General features: G+C 38.4%; 2 protein-coding genes across 3 annotated transcripts in view; one reads left to right on the forward strand and one right to left on the reverse strand.

Annotated features, from left to right (window-relative positions):
* The window catches only part of RASA1 (RAS p21 protein activator 1), a 53,626-nt gene extending 47,587 nt beyond the window's left edge, over positions 1-6,039 (forward strand). The window contains exons 20-25 of the mRNA XM_025171853.2: positions 2-88; positions 901-968; positions 1,624-1,712; positions 2,986-3,063; positions 3,817-3,951; positions 5,514-6,039. Of these exons, the coding sequence (XP_025027621.2) occupies positions 2-88; positions 901-968; positions 1,624-1,712; positions 2,986-3,063; positions 3,817-3,951; positions 5,514-5,597 (541 nt within the window). The 3' untranslated portion in view covers positions 5,598-6,039. The remainder of the gene's footprint in view (position 1; positions 89-900; positions 969-1,623; positions 1,713-2,985; positions 3,064-3,816; positions 3,952-5,513) is intronic.
* Positions 6,040-6,188: 149 nt separating this feature from the next.
* CCNH (cyclin H) lies at positions 6,189-25,453 on the reverse strand. 2 transcript variants are annotated; one of them, XM_088129983.1, is made up of 9 exons: positions 23,351-25,453; positions 22,136-22,258; positions 19,177-19,250; positions 18,734-18,893; positions 17,596-17,759; positions 16,918-16,988; positions 13,835-13,946; positions 12,465-12,525; positions 6,189-9,519 (listed from the first exon to the last, which is right to left on the reverse strand). In XM_088129983.1, the coding sequence occupies exons 1-9, from the start codon at positions 23,465-23,467 to the stop codon at positions 9,487-9,489; spliced, it is 915 nt and encodes a 304-aa protein (XP_087986109.1). In that variant the 5' UTR covers positions 23,468-25,453; the 3' UTR covers positions 6,189-9,486. The 2 variants fall into 2 exon arrangements, with proteins under 2 accessions (XP_087986109.1, XP_007436275.2); XM_007436213.4 differs by having other exon boundaries at positions 18,734-18,944; positions 23,351-25,447.
* Between the last annotated feature and the right edge of the window lie 2,409 nt (positions 25,454-27,862).

Raw genomic sequence — 27,862 nt, forward strand, 5'->3', positions numbered from 1 at the left:
GGACACTGAGGTATATTTATGGTTGTTTACAAAAATCTGTTCAGAGCAAGTGGCCAGCCAACACAACCATGAGGACAAGAGTGGTTAGGTAAGATTTTTTTTTTTAATTTTTGCTATGTTTGCTTTGTTATATGCTATATCTGAGAAGTTCAGCTTCATGTCTGATTTTTCAAATATCTTTGAAAAGATACATTGCTTTAAAACATTGAAAAATCCGCTAACTTCAGCTTTCATAGTCACAAAAAAATTATTTTTATAAATAACACAATGTAAAATATTTAGATGAAACATTAAATAGGCAGGAAAAGTACTATTAAAAGCTGAGCAAAAAATACTAGTTGGATATCTAGGAAAGTAGTTCCCACATTCCAACTAGGAAATTTGCCTTTGTAAGTGTTTTAAGGGGAAAAGAGGAGATGTAGCATGAATTTCCTGTAACAAGGCTGCAGAAGAAAAGCCCTATTACTGGTGGAGGTTCATCTATCTTTTCTATAATATAATATGACTTATGGAACAGGACCTCATCAGAAAACTATGAGAGAGACTAAAACCTCAGATCTTGTCTATTTGTTTCTTATCTGTTGAAAATCTGGATGTGAATCTTAACTACTTGTTAAACAGCAAATTGCTACAGTACACATATGAAATGACTGCCTGGATGCCTATATATTATATAATTTTATTGATACTGATAAAACTTTACATTGACAAGGTGATATAGGCTATTACTTTATCTTGAAAAAAGTTTAAAAACCTTTTCTATCATTTTGCCAAGTGGTAAGGAAGGTTGGCAAAACCTTTTACAAGGTATTAGGTATTGAAAGAATAATTTTTAAATATCCTTTCAATACTTACAGCTAATTAGAAAATTAAATTTAAAATTAAACTTTCTAATTTCAGTGGCTTTGTTTTCCTTCGGCTGATCTGCCCTGCCATTCTAAATCCAAGGATGTTTAATATCATCTCAGGTGAGTGCATTAGTTGGTAATAAACTCATATTTAGCATTAGGACAACATTTAGCTCCTGATACAGTGCTGAAAATTTAAATTCTGTTGCTTGGTTAAATAGGGTTAACTGTTTTTTTTTATATAATTCTTATTAGAAATGTCAGTAATAAAATGAGAATGAAGGTATATGGATCTGGTGCATCTCACATGATTCATCGTTATACCTCAAATTACTGCTAGACTTCTCTAAGACTTTTACCTTCAGCAGTTTATTTTTTTAAGTATAGTAAGTTCATGCTGCTACTCAACAATTCAGTTTGAATTGTTTTGATATGGGTCTTAGATACTAGAAAAAGAATGAAAAATACGCAGTTGTATACATAAACAATTAGTTTGACATTTGTGGGGTTTTTTTTTCCTTTAAAGAAATTTTAGGGAAAGGGGACGCTGCCAAAATTTACCATCCTTAAGATTTCTATTGTCATATTATCAGTCTCTTAGGAAAGGAAGTACTATGGTTTGTGGATTTCCCCTTCAAAGAGCTATCAGTTAACCACTAGAATCAGGAACAACTTAGTTGGTTTAGCTTGGCTTAGAAAGGAAGTACTTTGGCTTAGGTTGGCTTGCTATACTTTACCGTAATATCAGTTGTAATTTTCAAACTGTTCATTACAGATTCTCCTTCTCCAACTGCAGCAAGAACACTGACGCTGGTCGCCAAGTCTGTGCAGAATTTGGCAAATCTCGTTGAGTTTGGAGCTAAGGTAAACATGATTTATGCATTATACTCTCAGTGAGAGAGTACAAGTACAAGTCGACAGAGTCCTCGACTTACAATGGCAATTGGGACTGGAATTTCCATCACTAAGCAATGTGGTCATAAAACGAGACATCACATAACCTCATTGCTTAGTGACCACAATCCCAGCACTCCTGGTTGACATCATTAACCAAGAACCATAGTCATTGGAGGGATTCCCAGGTAAGGAGTGTGAGATGCTACTCGGGGTGGGGGAAGCCCTGGGAGTTCCAGCCCAGGCCACGTGAGAGTTGGGGGTGGTGCAATGCAGTGCAAAGCCACAGCTGCCCCTGAAAACCTCAGCTGCCGCAGCCCAGCCCACCATCACAGCATAAATCTTGCCTCAGCTGGCCCAGCCCAGCAGTGCTTATGACTGCAGGGGCACTTCAACTCCCCCCTCCCCATTGCCTGTCTCCTCCCCATCTATGCCCTTTTGGCCGCCCTGCACAGTGGCACTTGGTGGCAGCGCTGGGGCTGGGGCTGGGGCTGAAGTAGAGGCCCGGGGCCTTTACCAGTCTCAGCCAGCTGCCACTGGCCCCAGGCCTCTATTTCAGCCCCAGCGCTGCCACTGCCACTGAGAAATGCCACCTCAAGCCCCACACTACAGCCAGCCACCACAGCACCATTGTGCAAAGCCCCAGTTGCCCCACCGCCCTGCGTTCCACAGGCTTTGCTGCACCCAGCTCACCTTCGCCCTTTTCCTCCCACAGCTGACGAGGCACGCTTGGCCTGACCTTACTCTCTGTGAGGCAGCTGCTGGGGGTGCAAGGCGTTCTTCCCAAGGCCCCTTGCGCAGTTCTCTAAGCCATTCACACAATTCCTTCTCCAAATCACACGACCCATTCCTTCTCTAAATTGCACACCTCATTCTCATGATCCTTTGGAAACCCCAGGTTTCATGAGAATGGGCACGCTATTTGGAGAATGGAAGGATCCCTGTTCTCCCGGTATTTCCGAAGACCTCATTCTCCAAATCGTGTGCCCCATTCTCGCAATCCTGAAACCTTTTGATCTTTCCCAGATCTCACAAAACTCTTCTAAAGCTTTTGTAACTTAGCCTTTTCCCATGTGAATTTTTTGATGTGATTTACATTAAATAATATAGAAAAGGGATATTAAAATATTTTAACGAGATAGTTAAGCAGCTCTGGGAGTTCATGTAGAAATCAAAATCTAGAACTATTGCATGCTTTACAGTGTATGGTGAATAAGGATAGCAACTCATCATTTAATTTTAGGAGCCTTATATGGAAGGTGTAAATCCATTTATCAAGAGTAACAAACACAGGATGATCATGTTTTTGGATGAACTTGGGGTAAGAACACTTATCTATACCACAACTCTTAAGTTTTGTAAACATATGCTCTATTATCTTTTTATTGAAGAATGGGAATTTTTATTTCTCTATGTTCCAGAAATGTACTTGAGAGTATTGTTTATACTCGAAAGTATCATCTGTCCTTTCATTTATGTGGCTTTTCTTTATGTGGCTTTGTTTTTATGTGTGTTAAAGTAATTTTAATGGACTTATTTTATCTTCAAATGATATTTTCTCTCTATTTTAAGTAGGTCCTCTCTCTTCTTATTCCTGCCTAATTTATATATTCCCATTACAATCTTTGCTCATGGGATGTATTTTTCTTGTATGGATCATCTTCTTCCAGAGCATATTAATTCAGTGTATCTGTTCCTATGCTTATTTTCACTAAAGTAGGGTAGAATCATAGTTCAGCCTATAGGTATTAAAAATAGAAGATTAAACTTCACAAGGCCCAGTATGATGTGATTTCTAAATGCAGCATTGCATATCAGTCCTTACTTGAGCTCTCTGCATCATTCAAAAACAAAGTAGCACCTTAAAGTTAAGTTACAGTTTTAACTCCTGTGATGCTTACACAATTTTAAAAAATCATTCATTATGCCATTTAAGCTTTAAGTGGCATGTAGGAAAAGAGCAACAATGACTGTAGTAATTTTCTATATGGACAAATATGGTAGTAAGTGAGAAAAGCATGATTACTTTTGTATTATTTTATGAAAGATAAGCTTTGTTATATTTTTGTTCAAGAACGTACCTGAGCTTCCAGACACTACAGAGCCCTCTAGAACTGACTTATCACGTGATCTAGCAGCCCTCCATGAGATCTGTGTGGCACATTCAGATGAACTTCGAACACTCAGTAATGAGCGAGGGGCAATGCAGGTAAGAGTTGGTACCAAACATAGGCTGGCACTGAAATATGTGAAGTATCGACTTGTCAGCCTTCAACGTAGACCAGACCAAAATCATTCAGGCAAATATTACTTTTATTATAAGGTTATGGTGACAGAATTTTGCAAGTCTGAATGTGTTTCTCCCTCCCTCCCTTTATCTTCCTGAGAGCTAGGGGAGGCTCCTATCTGAGACATTTTCTCAGGTTACAGTTCTGTCCTGGACTCAGGTTTTTTTCATCTGCCTGTTGTCTTGGTTGTGGCTTTTCCTCCTGTTCCTCAAGGTTATTCCTTTTTTCCATTACAACTTCACATATTTGAAATTTGCTTATGTAATTTTGGGAAAAAGTTTATATGACAATCTCTATGTTTTTTATAGCCTTCATTTAGAGACCTTAGTACATTACTGAATGTAAATATATCAAAACCTCAAAGCATAAAGCTGAAGTATAACAGAATAAAATTCTACTTGTGGATCTCTGAAATGAGAATTCCTGGCTTCTGAGACCCTTCTTGAGGGTCTGTAGAGCAGAAATTTTTGGAACTTAGAAAATTTGCTTTGGTTGGCCTTTTAAATACTATTATTCATTGGTCTTGCCTTTTGCTTTTCTATGTGCCAAATACCAAAGCAGTGTGATAATTAGCAAACTTGATGTTTTCATAACTATTTTTATTGAAATTGTGTTATAGCCAAATTATGCATGATACAGCTATCCTTTTTGGAATCTTCAATCAGGAATTTTTAAGATTCACATAGAATTCATATAGACTTGATATTTCTTCTAAACTATTTAAGATTCCAAAAAGGATAGCTGTATCATACATAAGTTTATCTATTGTGCAAGTTAAAGAAACATAGTTGAATGCATATGAAATGAATATATAAACTGAAGATGCAAACAGAAATACAGACGTGTAAAAACATCAGTAAAACAGTTCACTGAAAACCACATTGTAGTCAGTGGAATGAATTCCTGCTCACCTAGGGTGGAATTCTACTATCTATAAGCTTTTATGGGTGAAATTGGGAGGAAGCAAACCTCACCAAGTTTCTTTTTCCTGCCCCTCTGAAAGTCTGTTCTGGCTTTTGAGACTCTTGAGCAGCTTTGAGAGGTGACACTTATGGACTGTTGAATAGGTGGAATTAGCAAAGCATCATCAAATGCAACTCACATCTGTTAGTAGAGGGGCTCTTGTTAGTAGAGCTTTTTGTTAGTAGAGTGTCTGTCTTGATTTTATCATCTGTGTTTCAAATGCAGTTCTGTATTTCAGTTATATCTGTGATTACATATGATGTTGCAAGACGTATCATTACATTTTTATACTCATTGCATATTATCACTTGCTTTCTTTAAATATGTTAAAGCTGTGGGGCACGTTATTTTGATGTACGTAGCCAAGCTAGAAGAGTTTTAGATTGTCATTTCCTTGCTCAAAATCCAAAAGTATTCTAAGGAGATTTAAAGAATACATCACTTCTTTTAGCCTTTAGAACTTCAAGGAAGACGATGGATAATTTAGTAAATTTATTCATTTACCTTTTTTTTTTAACAGCATGTGCTAAAGAAGTTGCTGGCAATTACAGAACTGCTTCAACAAAAGCAGAATCAGTATTCAGTGTCTAACAACATTAGGTAGCAGCTTTCTGCATGAGGTAGCATGACCAATATGACAACTTTCACCAATATCACTTCCTCTTGCTCTTGCCAAAAATAGCACACGTTTCACGTTTCCAGTGATGTGTGAACTATGCAAAAAACAACAAACCTGTTGGTGACTGACTGTACCAGCAGCTTTAAGCTATCTGTGCAGGACACTTGCACTTTTGGAACCAATTTTCAGAACCTCTGAGCCTTGGTGTACAAATCACCTTCCACAAAGAAAATGCTGTGACTGTCTCTTTGAACTTTAATGTTATTTCAAACCTCCAGTTGCCAAAGTCTAGCTGTCTTTCAGAAAACATACTTATAGTCAACTGCCAATAAGTTGTTTAACAGCAAAGTATAACTGGATAGAACACCTTTTACTGTAATTCACCTGGTTACTGTAACCATATTACAATTGTTCAACCACTTTGTACTTACAGCTTCCAGAGTTTGAGAGGAAATCTTTGCTGTACAATTTTTATACCATTCTATTTTGCTTGTTCAGAGTTGTGCTGAAAGAAGATGCAGACTGGGTTTTGTCACCTTTATTTTTTTTTAATGTGCCATTTATCATTTTGAGTAATTTTTCCATCAATGACTGTATCCAGATAAATTGCAATGCTTTTTGTAAAATGTTTACAATGGTAAATTTGAATTCAGTAAATTTATTGATAATTGTATCAGGCATGCATGTATTCATTAAACAATTTTATAGCATAAAATTCAATTTTTCTGGCTAATAATTCAGAATTTAGTGATATATGTGCATGTATATGTTTGTGTGTACATTCATAAGTGTTGATTGAAAAAAATTTTTTTTCACATTTAAGGGTAATAATCCATGCTTTTCCATTAGTCAGTCTTTTATGGAAAAGTAAAAGAAGGCTGAACTAGGACTTTTCTTTTTTGGAAAGGCTATTCCTACCTACCATGGAGCTGCTAAAAACACCATTATTGAAAGGGAATAATGATGCAGACTCCTCTCCTGTCACCTGGAAGTAGGTTTGTGACCTATCACAAAGGCTAAGGATGAATAGGTGGCCGTTTTGAAGTCCTCTACATACCATGCTGCCATTGCTGGCTCCAAAAATATGCTGTGATCCATTGCATTACTGAATTTTGAAGTCTCTATTCTTCCTGCAAATGAGTTACAAATAAAGCAAAGGACACACTAAATGTACATTGAAATAGTGAACATCTACTCTGAAAATAAGTTACAGTTCCAGAGGGCTGAAGCAGGGCAGGCTTTAATGTCTGAATGTAACTATAAGTTTGAATCCATTTCAAAACAGTTCTTACAAAACGAAATTGTGAAAATCTTTGAATTTAAGTTTAAATTTTGAATGAACAAAAGTATTGATGAGGTGAGTGGCTATTTCTTTCCCATTTGTGTGCGTGTCTGTGTGTGTCTTTTCTGTCTAAACATTTAAGTCATCTTGCAACATAAACTACCTCACATCTTTAATCATAATACATAAAGGAAAAAAAATAGAAAAACAAATAGTACAAGCTCTCCATAATGGCCAGTGCTAGGACAGTAGGAGTTATGCATCAGCTAGTCTTAGGCTGATAGAAAACCTTATCTGTTTCAGAAGGCAAGTTCCCCTGCCTGCTGAAGCAGTGTGGAGAATGGCTTTTGCAGAAAACCAGACTTGCTCTCAAGCTGATAAGGATCTGGATTGCCTTGATGCTCCCCCAGCAGCAATGCCCATTTATTTTAATTAAAACAAAGCTACCGTATTTTTCCAACTATAAGACGATACTTTTTTCTAAAATCCTTACCCTAAAAACTGAAGGGCGTCTTATTCAAGGAAGTCAGTCAAGAATCGCGGTTGCAAAACTGCCAAACTTTGTTTCTGCAGAGAGTCTTCTTCCTATTGCTAGCCTCCAATCATGAGTGAAATAGCTTGTCTCCCAAACAGACTTCCTCCAATCACGAGCCTGATGTAACTGACATCAGCTGATGCTGAACAAACCAATTGGAGGAAGGCTATTTGCAGAGACAAGCTATCTGCAGTTTCACTCGTGCTTGAATGTAATCAGTTATGCAAGAGCCTGAAAATAGAGCTGCAGAGAGATGGTTTGGACCTCCTCCCACCAAGTGTATCAGGTAAATGTTAACTAATTACTAAATAAAAATGTGTTCTGCACTATCTTTAAAATATTGATTTTTTAATTTTGGGCTGGAAAAGTGGGGGTTGTCTTGTACCTGGGGGCATCTTATTGTCGGAAAAATACGGTATCTGCAAAGTGGTATCCTGAAGCAGAAGTTATCTCCCCCACATCCCTAGTGCTCTGAGCTCTGCATATATACTGGAGGCATTCTTTAAAAAAAAGATGGGGCAAGGGATACACTTCAATGCTTTCTTTGGAACTTTGCCCACTTTCCCAGAAAAACCAAACAAGCTGAGGTGATTAAAAGGTGGGATAGGGAACATTTTGTGAGTGTGGCCATAACATTATCTTAGAATCCCAAAATAGTCCCACCAGCCCTCAATGTTGGAAAACCTTGGATTGGGGTTGTTTATCCAAACTGATTTTCAACAGTCTGAAATATAAGGCAGGGTATTTCTAAATCGGGATTACTTAGAGGGAGAAGTCCCTCTCTACTTATCAAAAGTCTGAGGTCTGGTTACAAAAGGAGTATTTGGTTTGCAAGCTAATAATGGAGATCCTTTTGGGGAGATGTATCATCTGCTATGGCTAACACATCATGCTAAGCTATTCACATTGCTCTGCATTTTTCATCTATATTTGAGAGTTATGCCTCATAAAATGCACTATTATGTTAAGGCAGACTATGCAATCATAGTAGGGAAGAATCTTAGTTGCAAAAGAACATCCTTATCTGTATCAAAAGCACAGAATATTCTGTACAGCTGAGATGTATGTATTATTGTAAATGTATCTCCAATCAGTAATTGGAGTAAATGAGATAATTGCAGCAGTATTTATAATTGAAGTTGGTTTTTTTTAATTGAAACATTTCTCATGCTCCTTCATTGGGGTAAGTTGCCTAGTAGATCAAAGCTAAACAGTACATACACTAATTCTCTCTATTCGCCCAGCTATATGCTTGACATTAAGCATAACTTGCTGACTTCATTACTAGGTCAATGCAAAGCTTTAATCTGGAGATTTAATTTGATCTATTCTCCAAATCAGCTGTGCCTGCCTTGTAAAAAAGTTCAATGTTCCCATACTGTAACACATTTCCATCCATTTCCATAGCTGCTTCAAAATTATATACAATAAGCAAAATATTTCACTTGTAGCCCTTGTAACACGATAGTGTTCTCCCAGAATGGTACCTAAAAGTTCTGCTAAACATAGCTACATTTTCTGCCTCAAGCAAGGGTTGTACTAGAGTAGTTAAGTACCTTTCAAAATCTGGTATATCAGACTTTCTGAGAACAATACATTAGGTGTGTATTTTTATAAAAATGAAAGTTTAAAAAAACTAAAAGCAGTCTAAAATCATTGCATGGCATCATTCTGAGAGTATTTCATGCATTATTAATGCTTAAGAAATAATTATGGGTTATAATGCTATGAGGTATTTATAGAAGCGCTTTGAATGTAGCTATGTTCATACCTTGTTTGAACATGGTTATTAGAGTTGCTTGATTGATGGCCAATTCCCAATGAAAAAAAGCGGTGATGAGCCCTGTCCAGTGTAAAGTCACCTGGTCATAATGCCATTTAAATAAATGCAAGTATTCCAGTCATTTTGTAAAAAAAAAAAAAAAAAAAAGATTTATTATATTAGAAATATATAATTTTGTACTGAGTGAGAAGTTATACATGTTGCCTGGTTTTATTTTCAGTGAAGTATATTCATTAGAATTCAGACTTCATCTTCTATTAGGAATGCAGATGGATTAGTCCATGAAATCATCATCCGTCCATTCATCCTAAGTAAAAAAAAAAAAAAAATCAAATTAAGCATTTATTGCAAAAGAATAGTGTCCCAGCATACCCCTAAATCATATATGTAAGGATTTTTTCCTGCATGGACATTTGTCAAAACAAGAATAAGTAGCCTGTTAGAAAAAGGGAGTGAACTACTCCAGCTTTGAAAAACACTCCCCTTAATTTATCAAGGATCCAGACTAACAAATCTGATGTTTTAAATATCAAAAGCAAATTCTATGCATGTCACTATTCATGTAAAGCAAATGTGACAATCATTAGTATTTTCAAATAAGTTACAACCAGTATCACAGAACTTCAATGTTCTTCCAACATGTTTTATACAGGTGAAACTCAAAAAATTAGAATATTGTGCAAATGTTCATTTATGTCAGTATGGCAACTCAAAAGGTGAAACCAATATATGAGATAGACGCATTACATGCAAAGCGAGATATGTCAAGCCTTACTTTGGTATAATTGTGATGATTATGGCGTACAGCTTATGAAAACCCCAAATTCACAATCTCAGAAAATTAGAATATTACATGACATCAATAACACAAGGATTGGAAATAGAACAATATCGGACCTCTGCAAAGTATAAGCATGCATATGTACTCAGTACTTGGTTTGGGCCCCTTTTGCAGCAATGACTGCCGCAATGCGGCGTGGCATGGATGCTATCAGCCTGTGGCACTGCTGAGGTGTTATGGAAGACCAGGATGCTTCAATAGCGGCCTTCAGCTCCGCTGCATTGTTCAGTCTCATGTCCCTCATCTTTCTCTTGGCAATGCCCCATAGATTCTCTATGGGGTTCAGGTCAGGCGAGTTTGCTGGCCAATCAAGCACAGTAATCCCATGGTCATTGAACCAGGTTATTTTTGGCAGTGTGGGCAGGTGCCAAGTCCTGCTGGAAAATGAAGTCAGCATCCCCATAAAGCTCGTCTGCGGAAGGAAGCATGAAGTGCTCCAAAATCTCCTGGTAGACGGCTGCGTTGACCCTGGACTTAATGAAGCACAGTGGACCAACACCAGCAGATGACATGGCTCCCCAAATCAACACAGACTGTGGAAACTTCACACTGGACTTCAAGCATCGTGCATTGTGTGCCTTTCCATTCTTCCTCCAGACTCTGGGTCCTTGGTTCCCAAATGAGATGCAAAAGTTGCTCTCATCAGAAAAGAGGACTTTGGACCACTGGGCAACAGACCAGTTCTTTTTTTCTGTAGCCCAGGTAAGACGCTTCTGACGTTTGTTGTTCAGGAGCAGCTTGACAAGAGGAATACGACATTTAAAGCCCATGTCCAGGATCCGTCTGTGTGTGGTGGCTCTTGATGCACTAACTCCAGCCTCAGTCCACTCCTTGTGAAATTCCCCAACACTTTTGAATGGCCTTTTCCTGACAATCCTCTCCAGGCTGCGGTCATCCCTGCTGCTTGTGCACCTTTTTCTACCACACTTTTCCCTTCCACATAACCTCCTATTGATGTGCTTTGATACAGCACTTTGGGAACATCCAACTTCTTTTGCAATTACCTTTTGGGGCTTTCCCTCCTTATGGAGGGTGTCAATGATGGTTTTCTGCACAACTCTCAGGTCAGCAGTCTTTCCCATGCTTGTGATTCCTACTGAACCAGCCTGAGCGACCATTTAAAGGCTCAGGAACCCTTTGCAGGTGCTATGGATTCATTAGCTGATTAGAGTGGGACACTTTGAGCCTAGAATATTGAACCTTTTCACACTATTCTAATTTTCTGAGATTGTGAATTTGGGGTTTTCATAAGCTCTATGTCATAATCATCACAATTATACCAAAGTAAGGCTTGACATATCTCGCTTTGCATGTAATGTGTCTATCTCATATATTGGTTTCACCTTTTGAGTTGCCATACTGACATAAATGAACATTTGCACGATATTCTAATTTTTCTAGTTTCACCTGTGTTTAATGTCACATTCATTTCAAAACCAAAAGTACAAATATATACTTCACTAATTTTTGCACAGCAATTCAATATATAATACAGTATCAGCTTCCAATTTTGACCTTATTGTTATGCTTGAAATTTAATTTCATATTTCTTTCACAGACAGTTGGATTTAAGGTAGAACAAACATGAACTATAGGTTTTTTCTTTAAATATTCCAGGTTAGTATTATGTGCTGAATGTAAAAATCATTTGTGTAACATGCAAATTTGAACTGGCTGACAGCTGCAGTGTTAATTTTAATGTTTGTTAGTTTTAATTATATGCCATGTTTTTTGCTACTTTTAGCTTTTTGTAAATAAGGCAAAATTATTTTTAATGACTTTGTAATATTTAGTTAAATTGCTTTAAATAGTTCTGGTTTTGGTGAGGAAAAGTGAGGCATACATTTCTTAATTTAATAACATTAATATCTATAGCCTAAGTTGCTGTGCAAGGTATTGAGAAGCTGGCCCTGCCCATTTCTTTCCATTATATGTTATTTTTTATTTATTTATCACATTTGTATAGCCACCCATTTCACACAGTGACTCTGGGCAGCCTACATAATAAAACAAAATACATAAAAACTGTTAAAACCACAATTTAAATTAAAATAAAGGCAAGATAAAAAAGAAAGCATGGTGGCAAATATTATAGGCTAGTGCTCTGAGGTGTCAGGTAGAAATTTTAGTGAAGGATCCAGAGACATTTATAAATTTAGCCCTTGCTTCATTTCTTATGAGTCAATGAAACCAACAAAAATTTATCAGAAATTTGCTCTGATAAGAGGAACAAAACAGTGGCCTTATTTGATTTGTTTTAGTTAAAAAAAAAAAAACCTCAAAATTAATTGGCATGAGAAAAAGTGGCCTCTGACATGATAAAGATACCATCTAAAAACAAGTAGTGTTCTTCTTGCTTTAAAAATACAGTTTAAATGCAAATTTAATCAGGTGGTATAAAATCTACTAACCTCCTCCATTCTGGATTTTTTTGTGATGAATTCATCATCTTCATAGCCTTTCCTCTTTTTCCTATCAACAGTCCCATAGCAGGAAAATGTTAGAGGATATGTTCCACTATTAAACTTAATTTCTTCAATCTCACTTTTTGATATTAAAAAGAATACAATAATTTAACAACAGAGCAGAAGGTTTATTCAACACCAACTGATTCTAGCTCTATTCAGCCATTCTGAAAGAAGAGAGATGATGATTGAGGGACTCCAGCTCTCCCAGGGATTAAGGACCCTGGAGAATCCACAGAGATCTTCTGCAGGTAGATGGCAAAAAGAACAGTGAGTGAGAGTAGCAAAAGAAGCACACCAGCTTTGGACACTCTCCCTCTGCAGGTAGAGCACATCTAACATTATAAATCCCTTAAAACCATTAATTAAAAACATCTCTGAGGTAACTGAAAAATGCTAGCAGTTCATCAGGCATATACTTTTGTAGACGAATCTACTTCCGTAAGATACAGAAAATGTTTTCCATTGATAAACTGTGGAATTAAAGTAATGCAAAGAGGACTGGTGCTAATGAAGTTGAAAAAAATCAGATCAATAAATAAACCTTCAGATTAATGGAAATACATCTTTACAACTTATTTCTACTACTTTCATGAAGCCTTCTGTAAAAGATCATCATTAGACACCTTTGGTATCTAAGTCTTTCCTACAGGCTGCTACTTAGGGGGAAAAAAAGGGGGGGGGAAGGAGTATGATAAAGAGTGGGCATCCCCACCCACTATTTGTTTCATTTCCCCCATCATGCAGCTTCCAAAAGACTACCTTGAGAGAGTACAACCCTCAGTAGAATAAAGCCAACCCCAATCTAATCCAAAAATATTCGCTTGAAAATCAATTTTTTTCATTTATAGAAATAATGGTTCAGACTTAGTAGAGGAATGTTGCTGAAAAAAATACCTATAAATCCAAGGTATTTTTGTAACATACAAAAACATTTTCTAATGTTATTGTTAAATGGGGCAAATTAATGTTCTGAGTTTTTATATCTGCATCTTCTCTTTATCCATGTCTATCATATAATGTAAACCCACTGTGCTGCAAGAAATTGTTTGCTAACCAACACCATAATTCACAAAACCACTCTCATTATTCTATACGTTTAAACCTGTACTTGTTCATGAGTAAAATACTGACAAACACCAGGAATAGAGTCTGGGTTTTAAATTATTAAAGGATTATGCACCACATTTCCAAAAGACGATGAAGTAAAACTCTCAAATCTCAGATTCTGTTACTCCTAAAACAAGGTATGCTGGCCAGAAATCAGGTCATCAGAATATACAAGGAATTTTAAAAAAAATTAAATTGCTACTTACGTATTTGTATTAAGAGCAAGTTCTGGACTGTGACATTTTTCTAGCTTCTGTTTTAGACCAGCAACCTCTTCAGAATGTGGTAGCTCATATTTTTTTACCAGATTTTTCATGCCTAAACAAATGCAATGAACGCATATCAAAATACTATAAAAATATGAACTATTGTGTTCCTTACCAAAAACAAATCAAGAAAATTCTAAGGAAACAAACATGCTGGTTGCAAATTCTATCAAAGTGGTAGAACAGTTTGTATTCTAAATGATTTTATATTTAGCCTATTTGCTCCTACAAAACTGACCAAAAGGGAATGATTTGGGGGGAGGAATTGTAACAGAATAGCTGTATGCCAGTGTTGTCCAAACTTGGCCACTTTAAGATGAGTGGACTTCAACTCCCAGAATTCTGGGAGTTGAAGTCCACTCATCTTAAAGTGGCCAAGTTTGGACAACACTGCTGCACACAGACTTTATATGATCCAAATTAGGCTAAATCTGAATAACTTTATGTTATTGCAATCTTATCCAAATGGGCATGTTCCAGATGCCAACTAGGGAATTCTCTAATTCCAAGTCGAAGCATTTGGAGGACATTCAGATTAGGAAAGGTGAATCCAATTCTTTCCTCTATACATGTCCAGACTTTACCTCTGAATACATGCAAATAGAGGCCACCATGTGCTTAAGTAATTGGTTCTACTGTTCTTACTGTTCAGAAGTTTTAAACAAAAAACAGCTGGAATCTGCCTTCCTATAGGTTAAGTATATTATTTAATGTCCTACATTTTAGGATGATGGAGAGCAAGTCCTGACTCTCTTCTCAAGCAATAATCCAGTATCTGAAGAGTGCTATCAAATTCTTCCTCTTCAAGCAATAGTATATTTAACCAGATGCAGCTCTCAAAATCACTAAAGGAAATGCAGATAACAGTGGCTCTCTTGATATAATGTTGCTTTCAGAGTTGCTCCATACTGGGGCATAGAGGGCTATGCAGCATGTTAGAATCAAACAGAAACAAGATGCTTTACAGCAGGGGGTTCCTAACCTGGGGTGCCCACACCCCCAGGGGGTGTGACATGGAATTTCAGGGGGTGCAACAATTTTGTGCACTGAGTTAAAAGCTGCTTTTTCTCAGTTCAGTTTGTTCACCTGCATTAGAAATTAGACTTCTTCATCTTCAAATGAGATATTACTTATGTAGGAGGTATTGTGATGGAATGGAATTATGAAGGCCAGGCTCAGAGAGAAAAACATTTTCTCCTGAGGAGCGTGGAAGATACAAGAGGATGAGACTGGCACCTCCCTGAGGAATTCACAATGTTGTGGCTGACATTACTTGGGAGCTGGGGTTTCAGTCTGGGAAGATTCTTGCTAGAGGTTGTAGCTAATAAACATAGCTGGACTGAATTTACATGGTCTCTTGGTGTTCCTTGAGCTAGGCCTGACATCAATCTTCCCAGACTCAAACCCCAGCTCCCAAGTAATGCCAGCCACAACACTGTGAATTCCTCAGGGAGGTGCCAGTCTCATCCTCTTGTATCTCCCACGCTCCTCAGGAGATGTAAGAAAATATTTTTCTCCCTGAGCCTGGCCTTTATAATTCCATTCCATCACAGGTATGAACATTAATGAAACATTTCCTAGGGGTGTGGGGCACAGAAAAGGTTGGGAATCACTGCTTTAGAGCATTCAGTACATTCACAAAGTACTTGTCGGCAACTCAACAGGGCTCTGTTATTTTCCTGGACTGTGCAGCTGCCTCTAGAGCTGCACTAAGTTCCTGTGAAAAAACACATTGCTGACACACAACATATGCACCCATGCATAATTTGAAGCACCTTTTTCATCTCTGATGCATTGTACTATATTGGCGGCAAAGCTGTTAGCTGAGGAAAAATAACTTCCCCTGGCACAGGAATGGGTTAGGGTGGCCCCTGAGTCCCTGTCACCCTGTACGGTGACCTGTGAAGCCCACTCTGTCTCTTATTGCTGAAAACAAAGTACAGCTTCTCATCATCTTGAGGTGGGTAAAAGATGATCCCAGTTTAAAAAAAAAAAAAGAACCCTTGCAGAGCCCTTCCTCCGAACCTAGTCCTACTCTTGAGTGATGTGCCCCCCTCCAGGTTCAGTGTGGTCATTGGCTAGCAAAAGGTTGTCCACCTCTATTGTGGCACATGGCCAATGCCCCTTGCAAGGAAGGAAAGATAACACATTTCAAAAAATGCATTTTCCCTAACGTGTCTGCTTAGCCAAGATCTCAATAAGGTGCAATACAGAGCAGTTACTTAATACATTTTCTTTCAGATTAAAAGCAAGTCTTTTTCACAGCTAAGCAGTGCTTCAGCTTCTTTCACATAGCCTTGGCTTAAATCTACTATACAATATTCTGCTCTTTTACCAAATTTATTATTTTACTAATTGACATACATAATTCATTCTTACTAGGGTCAAAGCAGAGTGTAAACATGAAGAGTTAGTTATACTGAATCTGTTATTCACATTATGTTTTTCGTTTTCCTTGAGTTATGGATCATGCAGACTTAGCAATATAGTCCCACAGAAAATGTTAAAGACACAGGCACATTTTACACACCAAGCTTTCAAAATATAAATAAACTGAAAGAGAGCCTAGTAAGTCCTAGACTAATGAAAAACTTTAGTACAGTTATTGTCATTTTAATATCTCCTGGACTATAAAAAGCACAGTGCTTAAAGGAACTCACTCTGGAATCATGCAACATAAAACACAACATCAGACAACCAAACCTGGTAGGAGACTCTGCCATACTTAACACTTCAGAAATCTATATAGCTACAAACATTTTATATACCATGATACCTCACCACATTTCATCTTTTCTATTCTATTACCTTACATGCTAGCACTGGGAGTAGGAAAGGCAGAGACACACAAAATTGCAGGTATTTTTGTTCTAAAAACATGGGTCCTTTTGTTCAATTAGAAACATCAAAAATAAACTTTTACAACTCTTAAAATCAAGCCCTTCACCTTTTCCTTTCTGAAGCAACAAGGATATTTTAAATAAATATGTAGGTACTGTCTAATTGTCAGCATCATTACTTACATTTCATCCCATCCAGCAACTGCGAAAGGGTTGTTTTGTTCTCTTTAAGCATTAGGCTTCCTGACAAGTAACTATAAAAAAAAATTAAGAAAATTAGCAAAAATAAACAACAGCTAAAAAGAACCATTTAAATTATAGATCATAAAGAGAATGACATTTTGCTAACATTTCGTGATAGGCAATGGAAGATATTTTTAACAGTATTTAAAATACAATTCATGCTCAAGTGATACAACTTAATTTTTTAAAATATCAAAAGTAGAGAAACTTTTGTTATAACTAATTTCTTGTATTTCCACAAACTAATGTACTCAAGGAAATATATATAATCTTCCACACAATGTCACAATTGTGACATTCAGAGACAAAATAGTAAATGTATACAGTCACTTATTTTGACAGGATAAGTCAAAACATTTTTAAAAACTGTAAAAGTAATCATTCCACAGGCAGATTTCTACATACCCCAGAATTAATAAATGATTTAGTTCTGCCAATATCTCATATAGGCTGTTCAGATAATCAAATCAAATCCTGAAATTTGGGCTATACTTCTGACTGAATTGTTGCAGCAGTTATCATTATCCATAACCTCTCTTCATAGCCTATCAAAATGTATTTTTCCTACAGAGACAGAAGATGTTTACATGATTGCTTAAATATTCAGAAATTACCTACCTTTCCATATTAAATCCTGCCCTGGATGCACTTGATACCAGAGCAGTGAGAGCTATCTGAGAAGGTGTAAAGAGAAGGCATGCATCTGTTAAAGATACCCGATTAAGAAAGTCATCTGCTGTCTTCCTCAACGTCTCAGGATTCTCAAGCAATAGATAACGGGTCTAGAAAATAAATACATAATGATAATACTTTGGAATAATCCGTTGCTACAATTTCCTCCAATCACATGTTCAAGACAAGTTTCAAATGAAAGGCAGGTACTAAAAGGATTTCCCTGTTTTCAAGCATCATCATCATCATCATGATCATCATAATAGTAGTAGTAGTAATAGTAGTAGTAGTAATAATGCTGCTGCTGCTGCTACTGAAGAACATGATGATGAAGAAGAAGAAGAAATTAAAAAGCTTATCTATCCCTGTGGTCTTTTTGACCCACTTCAGAATCATCACATATAATACCAAGGTTTTCATGAACTGACTTGACCTAGTTGACAAGACTTTGAGCTTACAAAGTCAACCCAAAAAGTCTTCTACCTTGTTCTTTAAAAAACCCTCTTTTTTTGGTTCTTAAAAAAAACCCTTAGATTTTGAATTATAACATCTAACCCTTTACCAACATTTAGCTGGCATTTGTTTAAGGGTAGCATAAAACTTGCAACAACTATTTTTTCTATACCTCATTACCCATAACTCTGACTTGACTTTGGAGTTCATAAAAATTATGACTATATAGGTAATACTTATATAGTAAGTATTACCTTATATAATATGTATATACTATCCTTATAGAGGAAATAAGAATCCTCTCCTTAAACACACACACCCCAGCACAAACAGTTCAACGTTTCCAAACATCACTTTGGCACTCAGATTTAAGTGCAGTGCTTGGTTACCTTTTTCTAAACTGAAGAAAGGGTTTTTGAAAGATGTGCAAAACAAGGAAAATGTTAGGTATTAGTGTCTATGTTTCATAGTATGGCTATTTGTTCTCAAAATACATTAGCTTAGAAAAAGGAACTTAGCAGTACCACTGTAAAAGTTTAACTATCTCCAAATTATTCATGTAACAACATTTTAATACAGTTATTGCTGTCAAAGCTTAACTTGGTAAACAACAAAAAAAAAAGTCTAGTACCTTCAAATCGATCAAGAAGCCTTCAAATGGTCTGTAAGGATTATGTACTATAAGGTGGAAGTTCAGCTGCTGAATAAGTAACAATTCATATTCCAAGATCTGTTCCAAAGTCTTCTCCTGTCCTGCTGGGCTCTCACGAAGGTTACCAACAAACTGTGCACTAGATACATTAAATTCATCTACTTTACAAGCCAAAAACGCACAAGTTAACCTTAAAAACAAAACAAACACATTCATTTGGTTTTAACAAAAGTGTGCATCCATGTATATCTGAGATAATATAAATAATATCAAAACCAAAAGCATTTTCCTGAGAAACGGAGAGTTTTCACCTTGGAATATAAAAATGAGCCCTGAATATTTCTTGTCTCCTATTAGTTAAAGTTCAAAAATCAATAAACATCTGTATCAATTTCAAAACATAAATGTTAAGAGTTACTCACATAATTATGCGAGGATGATACTCCATTACTGAGTTATTGAGGTAAAAACGTTTGAAATACATGCAGGCTGTACCCTAAAAGGACACAAAAGTTGGAAAGTTCATTCACATTATACCACAAAGGCTACTTTTTATAAATATAAAAATAAATGCAAGAGACATTTTAAAATGCCAGTGGAAAACAAAATAACTTGCTGCTCAATTCTATACACATCTATTCAGAAAAAAATTCAGTTCAACAGAGCCAGAAAGTAAATTTATGGAACAAAAGATGCAGTCCTGGAATAGGCTTATTTATTATTGTACCAATGGTAAGAGCATCTGTCAGCAATCAAGTTATTTATTTTAGATATAAATTATTTGGCCTTCCTTCTATATTATCTGGCTAATAACACCTAAAATTTGCTGTAAACTGATGATCTGCTACAGTAAACCCTTGATTTAACAGAGCTGAGTTTGATGGACTTCAGATGCAATGGACAAAATCTGTCCATGTACTGTATGCTTCTGCACATTTGTAAAATCCTGTTAATCATTTATGCATGGGTAAAATACATAAAATATACCTTCATAAAATTCCATTAGTATTTAATGGATATTCTGCTTTAGTTGATAATAAAACTAAGAGTTTACTAGACTGTTACCGTAAAACCATATTGGCTGCGTAAGATGATAACACAGTTTTATAAATACCACACGCAAGGATATTGAGTGATATATGCTGCTTTCTTCTGGGGGGTTATAAGAATATAAATGGCATACAGCTATGCAAGCTTACAGAAACAGTATGTACATGGTAAACATAGAATTTAATGATCCAGGCATCACTTTCTAAGTGCAGTGATCATATTGTCATCTGAAGTCCAATTTTTCTATATAAAACTAGAGGCCTCAATATTATTGGAGCAAAAGTTCAAAGTAATAGCTAGAGATGTGCAAACCATTTCGAAACATCCCATTTCAACTGCAAAACGGGCTATTTTGAGCATACTAGAGGTGTCTTAAGCTCAAATAAAGCCATTTTCAGCTCACAAGACTTCTTAAATGTTTATGGGGGACATTTTGAAATAGCAGTTTTACATTTCATAGAAGCCATTTTGTAAAGTTTCATACTCAAAACAATTCAACTGAAACACTATAGAAACACATAGTAACAGCATAGCTATTATGCAGCATTCAACTTTAGATTATAGGCTAAAATCAGAACATACAGCACAGTCAATTCATTCTTGAGAATAATCTTAACTTTATCCAATAATTTTAAGAATACTGTATTAAGTAATTTATTATATCTACAAAGATCAGAATTGTGCAGTCCATGGTATTCCCTGTGACACTCTATGGAAGCAAAAGTTGGACTTTCAAGAAGCAGGATAGGATGAGTATTGATGCCTTCGATCTTTGGTGTTGGAGAAGACTCCTGAGAATACTGTGGACAGCCAAGAAAGCAAACCAATGGATCATCGAAAAACCAACCCAGAGTTCTCACTCGAGACACGAATGACCAGGCTGAAATTATCCTATGTTGAACACATTATGCGAAGACCCAGCTCTCTGGAAAAGGCTGTAATGCTGGGAAAGGTGGAAGGAAAGAGAAGAGGACAGCCAGCAGCAAGGTGGATGGACTCAGTTATAGTGGCAATGGGTGCATCGATGGGAGACTTGAAAGAACAGGTTAGAGACAGACCTTCATGAAGAAAATCTATATGGTCACTAGGAGTCGAAAATGACTTGATGGCACATAATTAAGCATTTATAAACTTTTATGGTTATGGATATTTAACACTTAGTATTTTGATTTCAGCTGTGTTCTAACTTTTATCTGTTTTATGTTTTATCTGTTATTCCATATAAAGGTCTGATTTGAAGCACAGTAAAATAATATCTTTGCTAATCTACTTGGAGATACTGAAAATTTCATTCTATTTATTAAACAGTACAGTGTGCAAAACTGGCACACGAATTCCCTTCTGAACAGCACACTAGATCAGTGACTCTGTCCTTCTCCAAGTCAAAAGCAGCATACTTCACAAACACAGTAAGGCCCACATGCCTATGTTCTCAGATAGGCTTGGATTCTTCGCAGCTGTAGTTTTTCCAGAATGATGTGACATGTTTGGTTGTTCCTACCACTGACTCCTGACAAAGCTGATCTCCCATGGTGGAATTTAGCAGTTATGGCAGGGTAGTTAGCTTTCTTGACACTATCATGATCTTCAGTGCATCTCTGCTGGGTGTCTGCTGCACAAACTATAGCAAAAGGCCCTATTGCAAATTGATAGAAAAACTGCTGCTCTGACATAGTCATGCGTAGTCTTTCCTTTCTCTTCTTACCTAACAAAATTTACCAAGCTATTTTTAGCTGAAGGAGAGCAGCCAACAGAAGAAGTCACCAGGAGTCAAGTTCAAATCAAAAGAATCTTTATTTTACAAGACAATACTTAAAGCAGAAATAATGGAGGACCAGAGTCTGCATGGAGTGAAGCCATCAATCACAGAACAGTCCACCTTGACCTCTGATTATGCATGCCTGGAAGCAGGCAGTAGTAATCATTGCACATTCTTAAAAGCTTTTCAGCATTCCAAATAAACATGACTAATTAGTAACTAATGATAATGCACAAAATAAAAGATTCTGCACATGGAACAGAAAACCTTTACAAACCACACTAAGTTTGGAAAATTAAGGGAGAAAGGAATGGAATAAATCTTACAAAAAAGAATTAATTGGCTATGTACGCCCAACATACTGAACTATATACTAGCCATTTTTCTTTAATCACAGGGTATTATATGAACCCAGACTGTGTGGTTAATTTATACTTCTGTGTGTCATGAACATTAAAAAATGGGTTCTATTTAAATCATACTTAACAGTAACATTTTATGTAAGCACAAGCAGACACAGGTTTCTCTAACACACAAAAGTTAGAACAGGCATAAAAAATTCAACAACTTACCACAACAGATCTGGGCATTGCTGGTTTAAATACAGAGCAAAAGTCTGCTAATCTTTTTTCATAATGTTTACAAATTATCAGCTCTTCACGTGGGTCAAGAAGAAACGAGTCTGTCTGTTGAACCTTATGAAAGAATAACATGTATCTTAAATGGAGATCACCATTCACTAAAATAGGCTACAGCTGTTAAGTGGAACTATTTAAGGCATAATCCTCTACATCAGTCTTTCCCAACCTGGTGTTGTCCACATGTGCAGGGCTACAACTCCCATTACCTTCAGGAAACTAAAGGCAATGGGAGTTATAACTGCACATATCTGCACAGAAGAACTCTGGGAAAGTCTGCCATATAATATAATCCTTAGACTACAACCCTGCAGCGTTTATCTTCCTGGCGCTCAAAGTAACTGAAAAATACAGCACAGGATATTTTTACAGGATGTGTAAAAAAAAAAAATCCCCCTCCTGCCAAGAGAGGAGTGGAAGGCTGGTAACACCCAGTCCATGGCATACTATAACAGTTGTTTCTCTCAGTCTTAAGGGAAAGTGGAACCTATATACCAGTGTTTTTCAAACTTGGTAACTTTAAGAAGTGTGGACTTCAACTCCCAAAATTCCCCAGCCAGCATGCTGGGTTAGGGTTAGGGTTGGTACATACAGGTAGTCCTCACTGAACGACCACTCATTCAGCAACCATTCAAAGTTATGACAGCACTGAACAAGTGGTACTTAGGACGGGTCCTTGTAGTTGCAGCCATGGCAGTGTCCCCACAGTCATGTGATTGCAATTCGGGTGCTTGGCAACCTACTTACAATTACAACATCACAGCATCCCAGAGTCATATGACCACCATTTGCAACAATCACTGCCTGCTTCCAACAAGCAAAGTTGATGGGGAAACCAGCAAGAGGCTGAAAAATGGCAATCGTGACCACAGGGCATTGCAACCATACAGAATTCACTTAACAACGGTAACTTGGACTGCCTCAACCGCCACCGTAAGTCAGCACAGTCACGTGACATCACGCTTTACAACGGCGTTGTTAAGTGATGAGTTCCCAGTCCCGATTACCGTCGGTAAGCGAGGACCACCTTCACCATTCTGAGAAATCTTACAGAGCGTGATCCAAGCGACACAAGGCAAATGCAACGGAAAGCAAGCTTGGGAGCTTCTTGGCTCTTCGGCCTGGCCTCTCGGCCTCCTCCGCTCCTACCTTCCCATTGGCCACAGCTTTGCATCTGAACTTGCGGTTGGCGTCAGAGCGGCGGCGGCCCAGCTCCTCCTCGCTGCGGAAAGTCCAGTAGCGCCTCTGCGTGCTGCTGTGGTACATCGCGGCGACCACCGCCCGCGATCCCAAGCTTCTGCCGCCTTTCAGGCGAACCGCCTTCCACAAATCCGGAAACGGCCAAACGCCCCGCGACGGGAATGGCCGTCTCGGGCCTCGCCCCCGCTGTCGTCACTGTCGCCACCAGCCCGCCCCAAGTTCCCGGCGTGCTCTGCGCCAAAGCCGAGGCCGGCTTTCCCCAGCACGCCCGCGTATCGAAACTCGTGCGGCTTTCTCGCAGGGACGTTCCAAGAGATAGGAAAAAGAAGAGTCGCTTTATAAGTCAGCACTTCCGGAAACCTGTTTTGTATTAGACAGCAACGCGCCGTCTCTGTTGGGCAGCCTATGCGTGTTTACTCGAAGTAGAGATCCAGAGGGAAAGGGAGCCTTAGATCAGAGTAAAGGGAAAAAAAGATTTCGCGGGCTCACGCTGCATATTTAATAGCAAATCAGTTATTTCAGTTTCCCGTGGTTTACAAACCAAGCCCGCGTAGAGAACGGGTGACTCAATGCTCCCGAAATTTGGGCGAATTCGATGTATCATCATTAGCTCATCCTGGATTATCATATCATGCGAATTTTTTTCAATTAACTATCCGCAGGATTGCAGCCTTAATCTAACCTGCCGCAAATTCTGATCTGCCTCGCCCGTGTCTCTGTTCAGTCAACTGGCAGCTTGGGAATCCCGCCGATGTGAGAGTCAAATTTGGGTCCTTAACTCTAGCATAGGAGGCGAGAGACGCCGTCGAGCGGACATATAGAGATAAAAAAGTTAGGAGCTAACGCACACCGCGCGATTCCGGGCTTGACCGCTGCGCTGAGGGCAAGAAAAAGACGGCTGAGAAGCCCCGCTTAGCTTTCCTCGCCCGTAAATTCTTCCCGGGCTCCTTGTCCTGGTTGCCTGAGCGCTCAAGTCCAGGGACGAAACAGGGCGAGAACCGGACCTGCTCAGTCCGAAAGGTTGTCCGCTGGGCATTCCCGGGTGGTCGCAATTAGTAATTCGCATTTTGGAAAGTCGAAGACTAGCGGACGCCGCGATTATATCCAAGTAGAGCCTTGCTGGCTGCGAGGGATGGGAGTTGTAGCCCAGCGAGGATATGCGCAGGCTGGGTCGGCGGATACCCCGCGTGGACAATCCGCGCAGCTCTGGCCGTGGGCGCCTCCTCCGGCCCAGGGCGCAGGACCTCGGCGCTCCGCCGGGCATGGCTGGGAGGAAGATCCCGTTAGACCGCCGACGCCCTCGCCGAGGAAGCCTCGGAAGTGCCCACCGGTGCTACAACAGCCCGTGACTGCCCCGGCGCAGCCTGCAGGGCATAAACCCCATTCTCTCTGTGTGGAAAGGTGTGCGGCTCTGAACACCGGCTTGCTTAACCTGCTGTCTTCCGGACAGGTGGACTTCATTTCCCATAGTGCCCGAGGCCAGCCCGGGAATTATGGGAGTGCAATAGATCAGGTGGGTCCCAGGATGCGGAAAGGATCCCTCCTTCTATTGGTCGAGGCGCTGCGGAGAGAAGAGAGTTTTGCACCGCGGCGCAACTCGAAGCGGCTTTTTTCTCCTCGTCTTCTGCAGCGCTGCGAGCGATTGGTTCCTGTCTTTTCTCGATGGACGCAATTCCCGGGGAGGCGGTCCGAAAAGGATATCGCATCTCCCAAAGCGGTTCCATGGCCCCCCTTTTATAAGAGGAGTATTGCGCAGCTAGGCTACCAGCTATCTACTATCAAAGCTAATAGTAGGCTCCCTTCGGGTGGATAGCTTTACTATAGATAGATTTTTGAGGAATTCGCAGGGACCGGCAAGAATTTCCTTTTGTGCAAGATTTGATCCTTCTGAAGCAAAATTCTGCGATGCCCTAATGTCCTGTCTGTCTGTGCAGGCATAAAGGAGACTTCATTGGAAGATGCCTCGGGCGAAACAGGCTTCACTTACCGCCTTCATTAGAGCAGGATAACATCCACCCACTCCCCCGTAGATCCCTGATAGGCAATTTGCATGAATTAAACATGCAATAAAAATTCTTTATTGACTCATCTCTTTATTAAAAAGGAAGGAAACATGATAAATGTAACTTTAAGTGGAAGAGGATGCAGCTTTCAGAAGATGTGATCATACTGATCTCAGCCGCTGGAATAACTAGTATTTTGTGAACATACAGAAGAGCCTTAAGCTGTCCATTTTCCCCCAAAGCAAATGTTTAAGGGTAATGAAAGGGTTATTTGTATCTACACTGTAAGTAGTTGTTGCACCTCCTTAACTGCCAAGAAAAATTCCCTTGCATCCAAGTTTTAACCTTTGGCTTGGTTTCTTATATGAGTATATAACAGTTTAACAGTTAGGAGGGGATAAATAGGGACCCAGGAAAAAAGTTTGGGTTGTCCAACAACAATAGATACAATACAATATTACTATTAATACTGTAATAGTTCTGCAGTACAGTAACAATATTGGCAAAAATACCTTCCACTGTTCTGGAATATAGAAATGATAGCACCACAATTATACCGATGGTTGGTATAAGTCAGAGGGCTTTTACCCCAACACCTTTAAAGTGTCCAAGTTAAACTAAGCTGGATAATTTATTGTATAAATAGGCAGAGATGGGAAAACTCTGGATGTAATTAAGGAAGCAAGTAGTCACAGGTTGTTCACACTTACAGTATATCAAACATGTGACATATCTTTCACTGCATATTCCTAGCACAGAGGCAGAAGTCATCCATATGCTTTGTGTTTCTAGAAATAGCATATCAGCATATTAATGTTGATTATTTATTCAAGGTGTTGCAAAAAGCAATACTGATCTTGTTCAATGTTTTGAAAGCAGCAGTAGCAAAAATTATTTTATAAACTTTACCAAGCCATTAATGGTAGAAGGGAATAATGCAAATAAATAAAACCTCAGTACTTGTTTAATGGTACAGCTTTAATGGATGACTCAGAAAGATGCACCACTGAAAATTAAAACTGGAAACTGAAATGTGCTAGTTAATTATGAATGGCTCAATTGCCTGTTGTGCAAATTGTCCACAGGCTAGAGAATTAGAAATGCAGTGTTAATTTTACAAGTATTGTAATCTCATTTTCATAACTAGCTGTAAAAGTTATTAATCAGTTGCTCTGGCCAATGATGTGTAAACGTTCTTAATCTATGAAGATGTTTTATTTTGCCATTAAGCATTACATGTCCTAGAATATTTGATCAGAATTATGAGAATGGTGGAACAGCAAAGCAAACTTGGAAGATAATGAAAATTATCCAATTACTTATGCCTTTAAGAATGGACTACCTTAGCTATATCAAGATCTACCAGAATTTTGCTGAGGTATCTCTTAAATAAGAATGTCTGTGCTTCCTTGTTTGTTATTTATTTCTTAAATAAGAAAAGTTTTGTCTTCCTTGCAGTGAGAGTGTAGACCAGACGTAGAGTAATTGAATGGCTCTACAGAGACTGATAAATAACCTCTTCTGTCAATTTTGGCCATTGGCCATGTTGTCTTTGATTAACGAAAGCTGGAATTCAGGAATCAGCCAATTCAGTCATCCACTTCTAGAAAGTTGTTTCAACAGAACCTCACTTCCGTGCAGATTTAAACAAATGTGGTAAAGTAAAGATGCTGTTGTTATGGGTCTTTGAGTCAAACTTGACTCCTAGTGGTTATGCATCCCTGCAGGTCCACGCTGTTTTTGGAAGTGGTTTATTGGTACTTTCTTTCAGGACTTTTTTCAAGTTCCCAGCCTAGGGCTGAGAGAGATTGATGGCCCAAAGTCACCCAACCCACCTGTGCCTAAGGGAAGACTAGAACTTAGGTATCCCCACTCCTAGGCTAGCACTGTTAACCACTGCATTTAACTGTCTCTTTAAATTAAAGATAACCAGTATCAAAACATTTTGTACTTGATACCTCTGATGCAGCATGCACTCTGCACCTAAAGTAAACATCAGCATTCTGCTTTGTACCAAGAAAGGACTTTAAGACATGGATAAGGTGACCTCTTCAGCTCCAAAGCCATATTAGTTGCTAGGTCAGGAGTTGCACATACTGTATGTGTGCACCCATTCACCTTGATGGGGCATTTTTTAGACAAAGGAATTGGAATAAAAATTCCAGGCCTCAGAAATGGAAAGGGCTCCACTCAAACTATGATTTAGTATTTAAAACAGGTGGGTTGATCTTTTCCATTCATTAAAGCTAATCACTCCCAAGAATTAATTTGGTATTTTGGGTTTCCCCATGCACTGCTGTTTTGCAGAGCCTTAGACCTCAGTTAGCCAAAAATACTGCAAAAAAAAAAAAAAAAAAGGAATGACACTGACATAGGATTAATGGGAAAAGAGTTGAGTGGGGAATTCAAAAGATGCTCTGTCCTTGGGTTTCTCAAAGGCTGTGGTCCATTCATGTAT

Source organism: Python bivittatus, unplaced genomic scaffold, assembly GCF_059951505.1.
Source record: "Python bivittatus isolate LINGU-HERP-01145 unplaced genomic scaffold, Pbiv_v1 ctg000850_np1212, whole genome shotgun sequence".
Classification (NCBI taxonomy): Eukaryota; Metazoa; Chordata; class Lepidosauria; order Squamata; family Pythonidae; genus Python; species Python bivittatus.

Excerpts from the sequence above, each read along its gene's own strand:
- CCNH (XM_007436213.4), bottom strand. The coding sequence starts at position 23,467 with ATGTACCACAGCAGCACGCAGAGGCGCTACTGGACTTTCCGCAGCGAG. Across the intron at positions 19,251-22,135 it reads CAATGCCCAGATCTGTTGTG|GGTACAGCCTGCATGTATTT; the intron begins GTAAGTTGTTGA and ends GTGTCCTTTTAG. Across the intron at positions 12,526-13,834 it reads CTTGCTCTTAATACAAATAC|GAAAAAGAGGAAAGGCTATG; the intron begins GTAAGTAGCAAT and ends GACTGTTGATAG.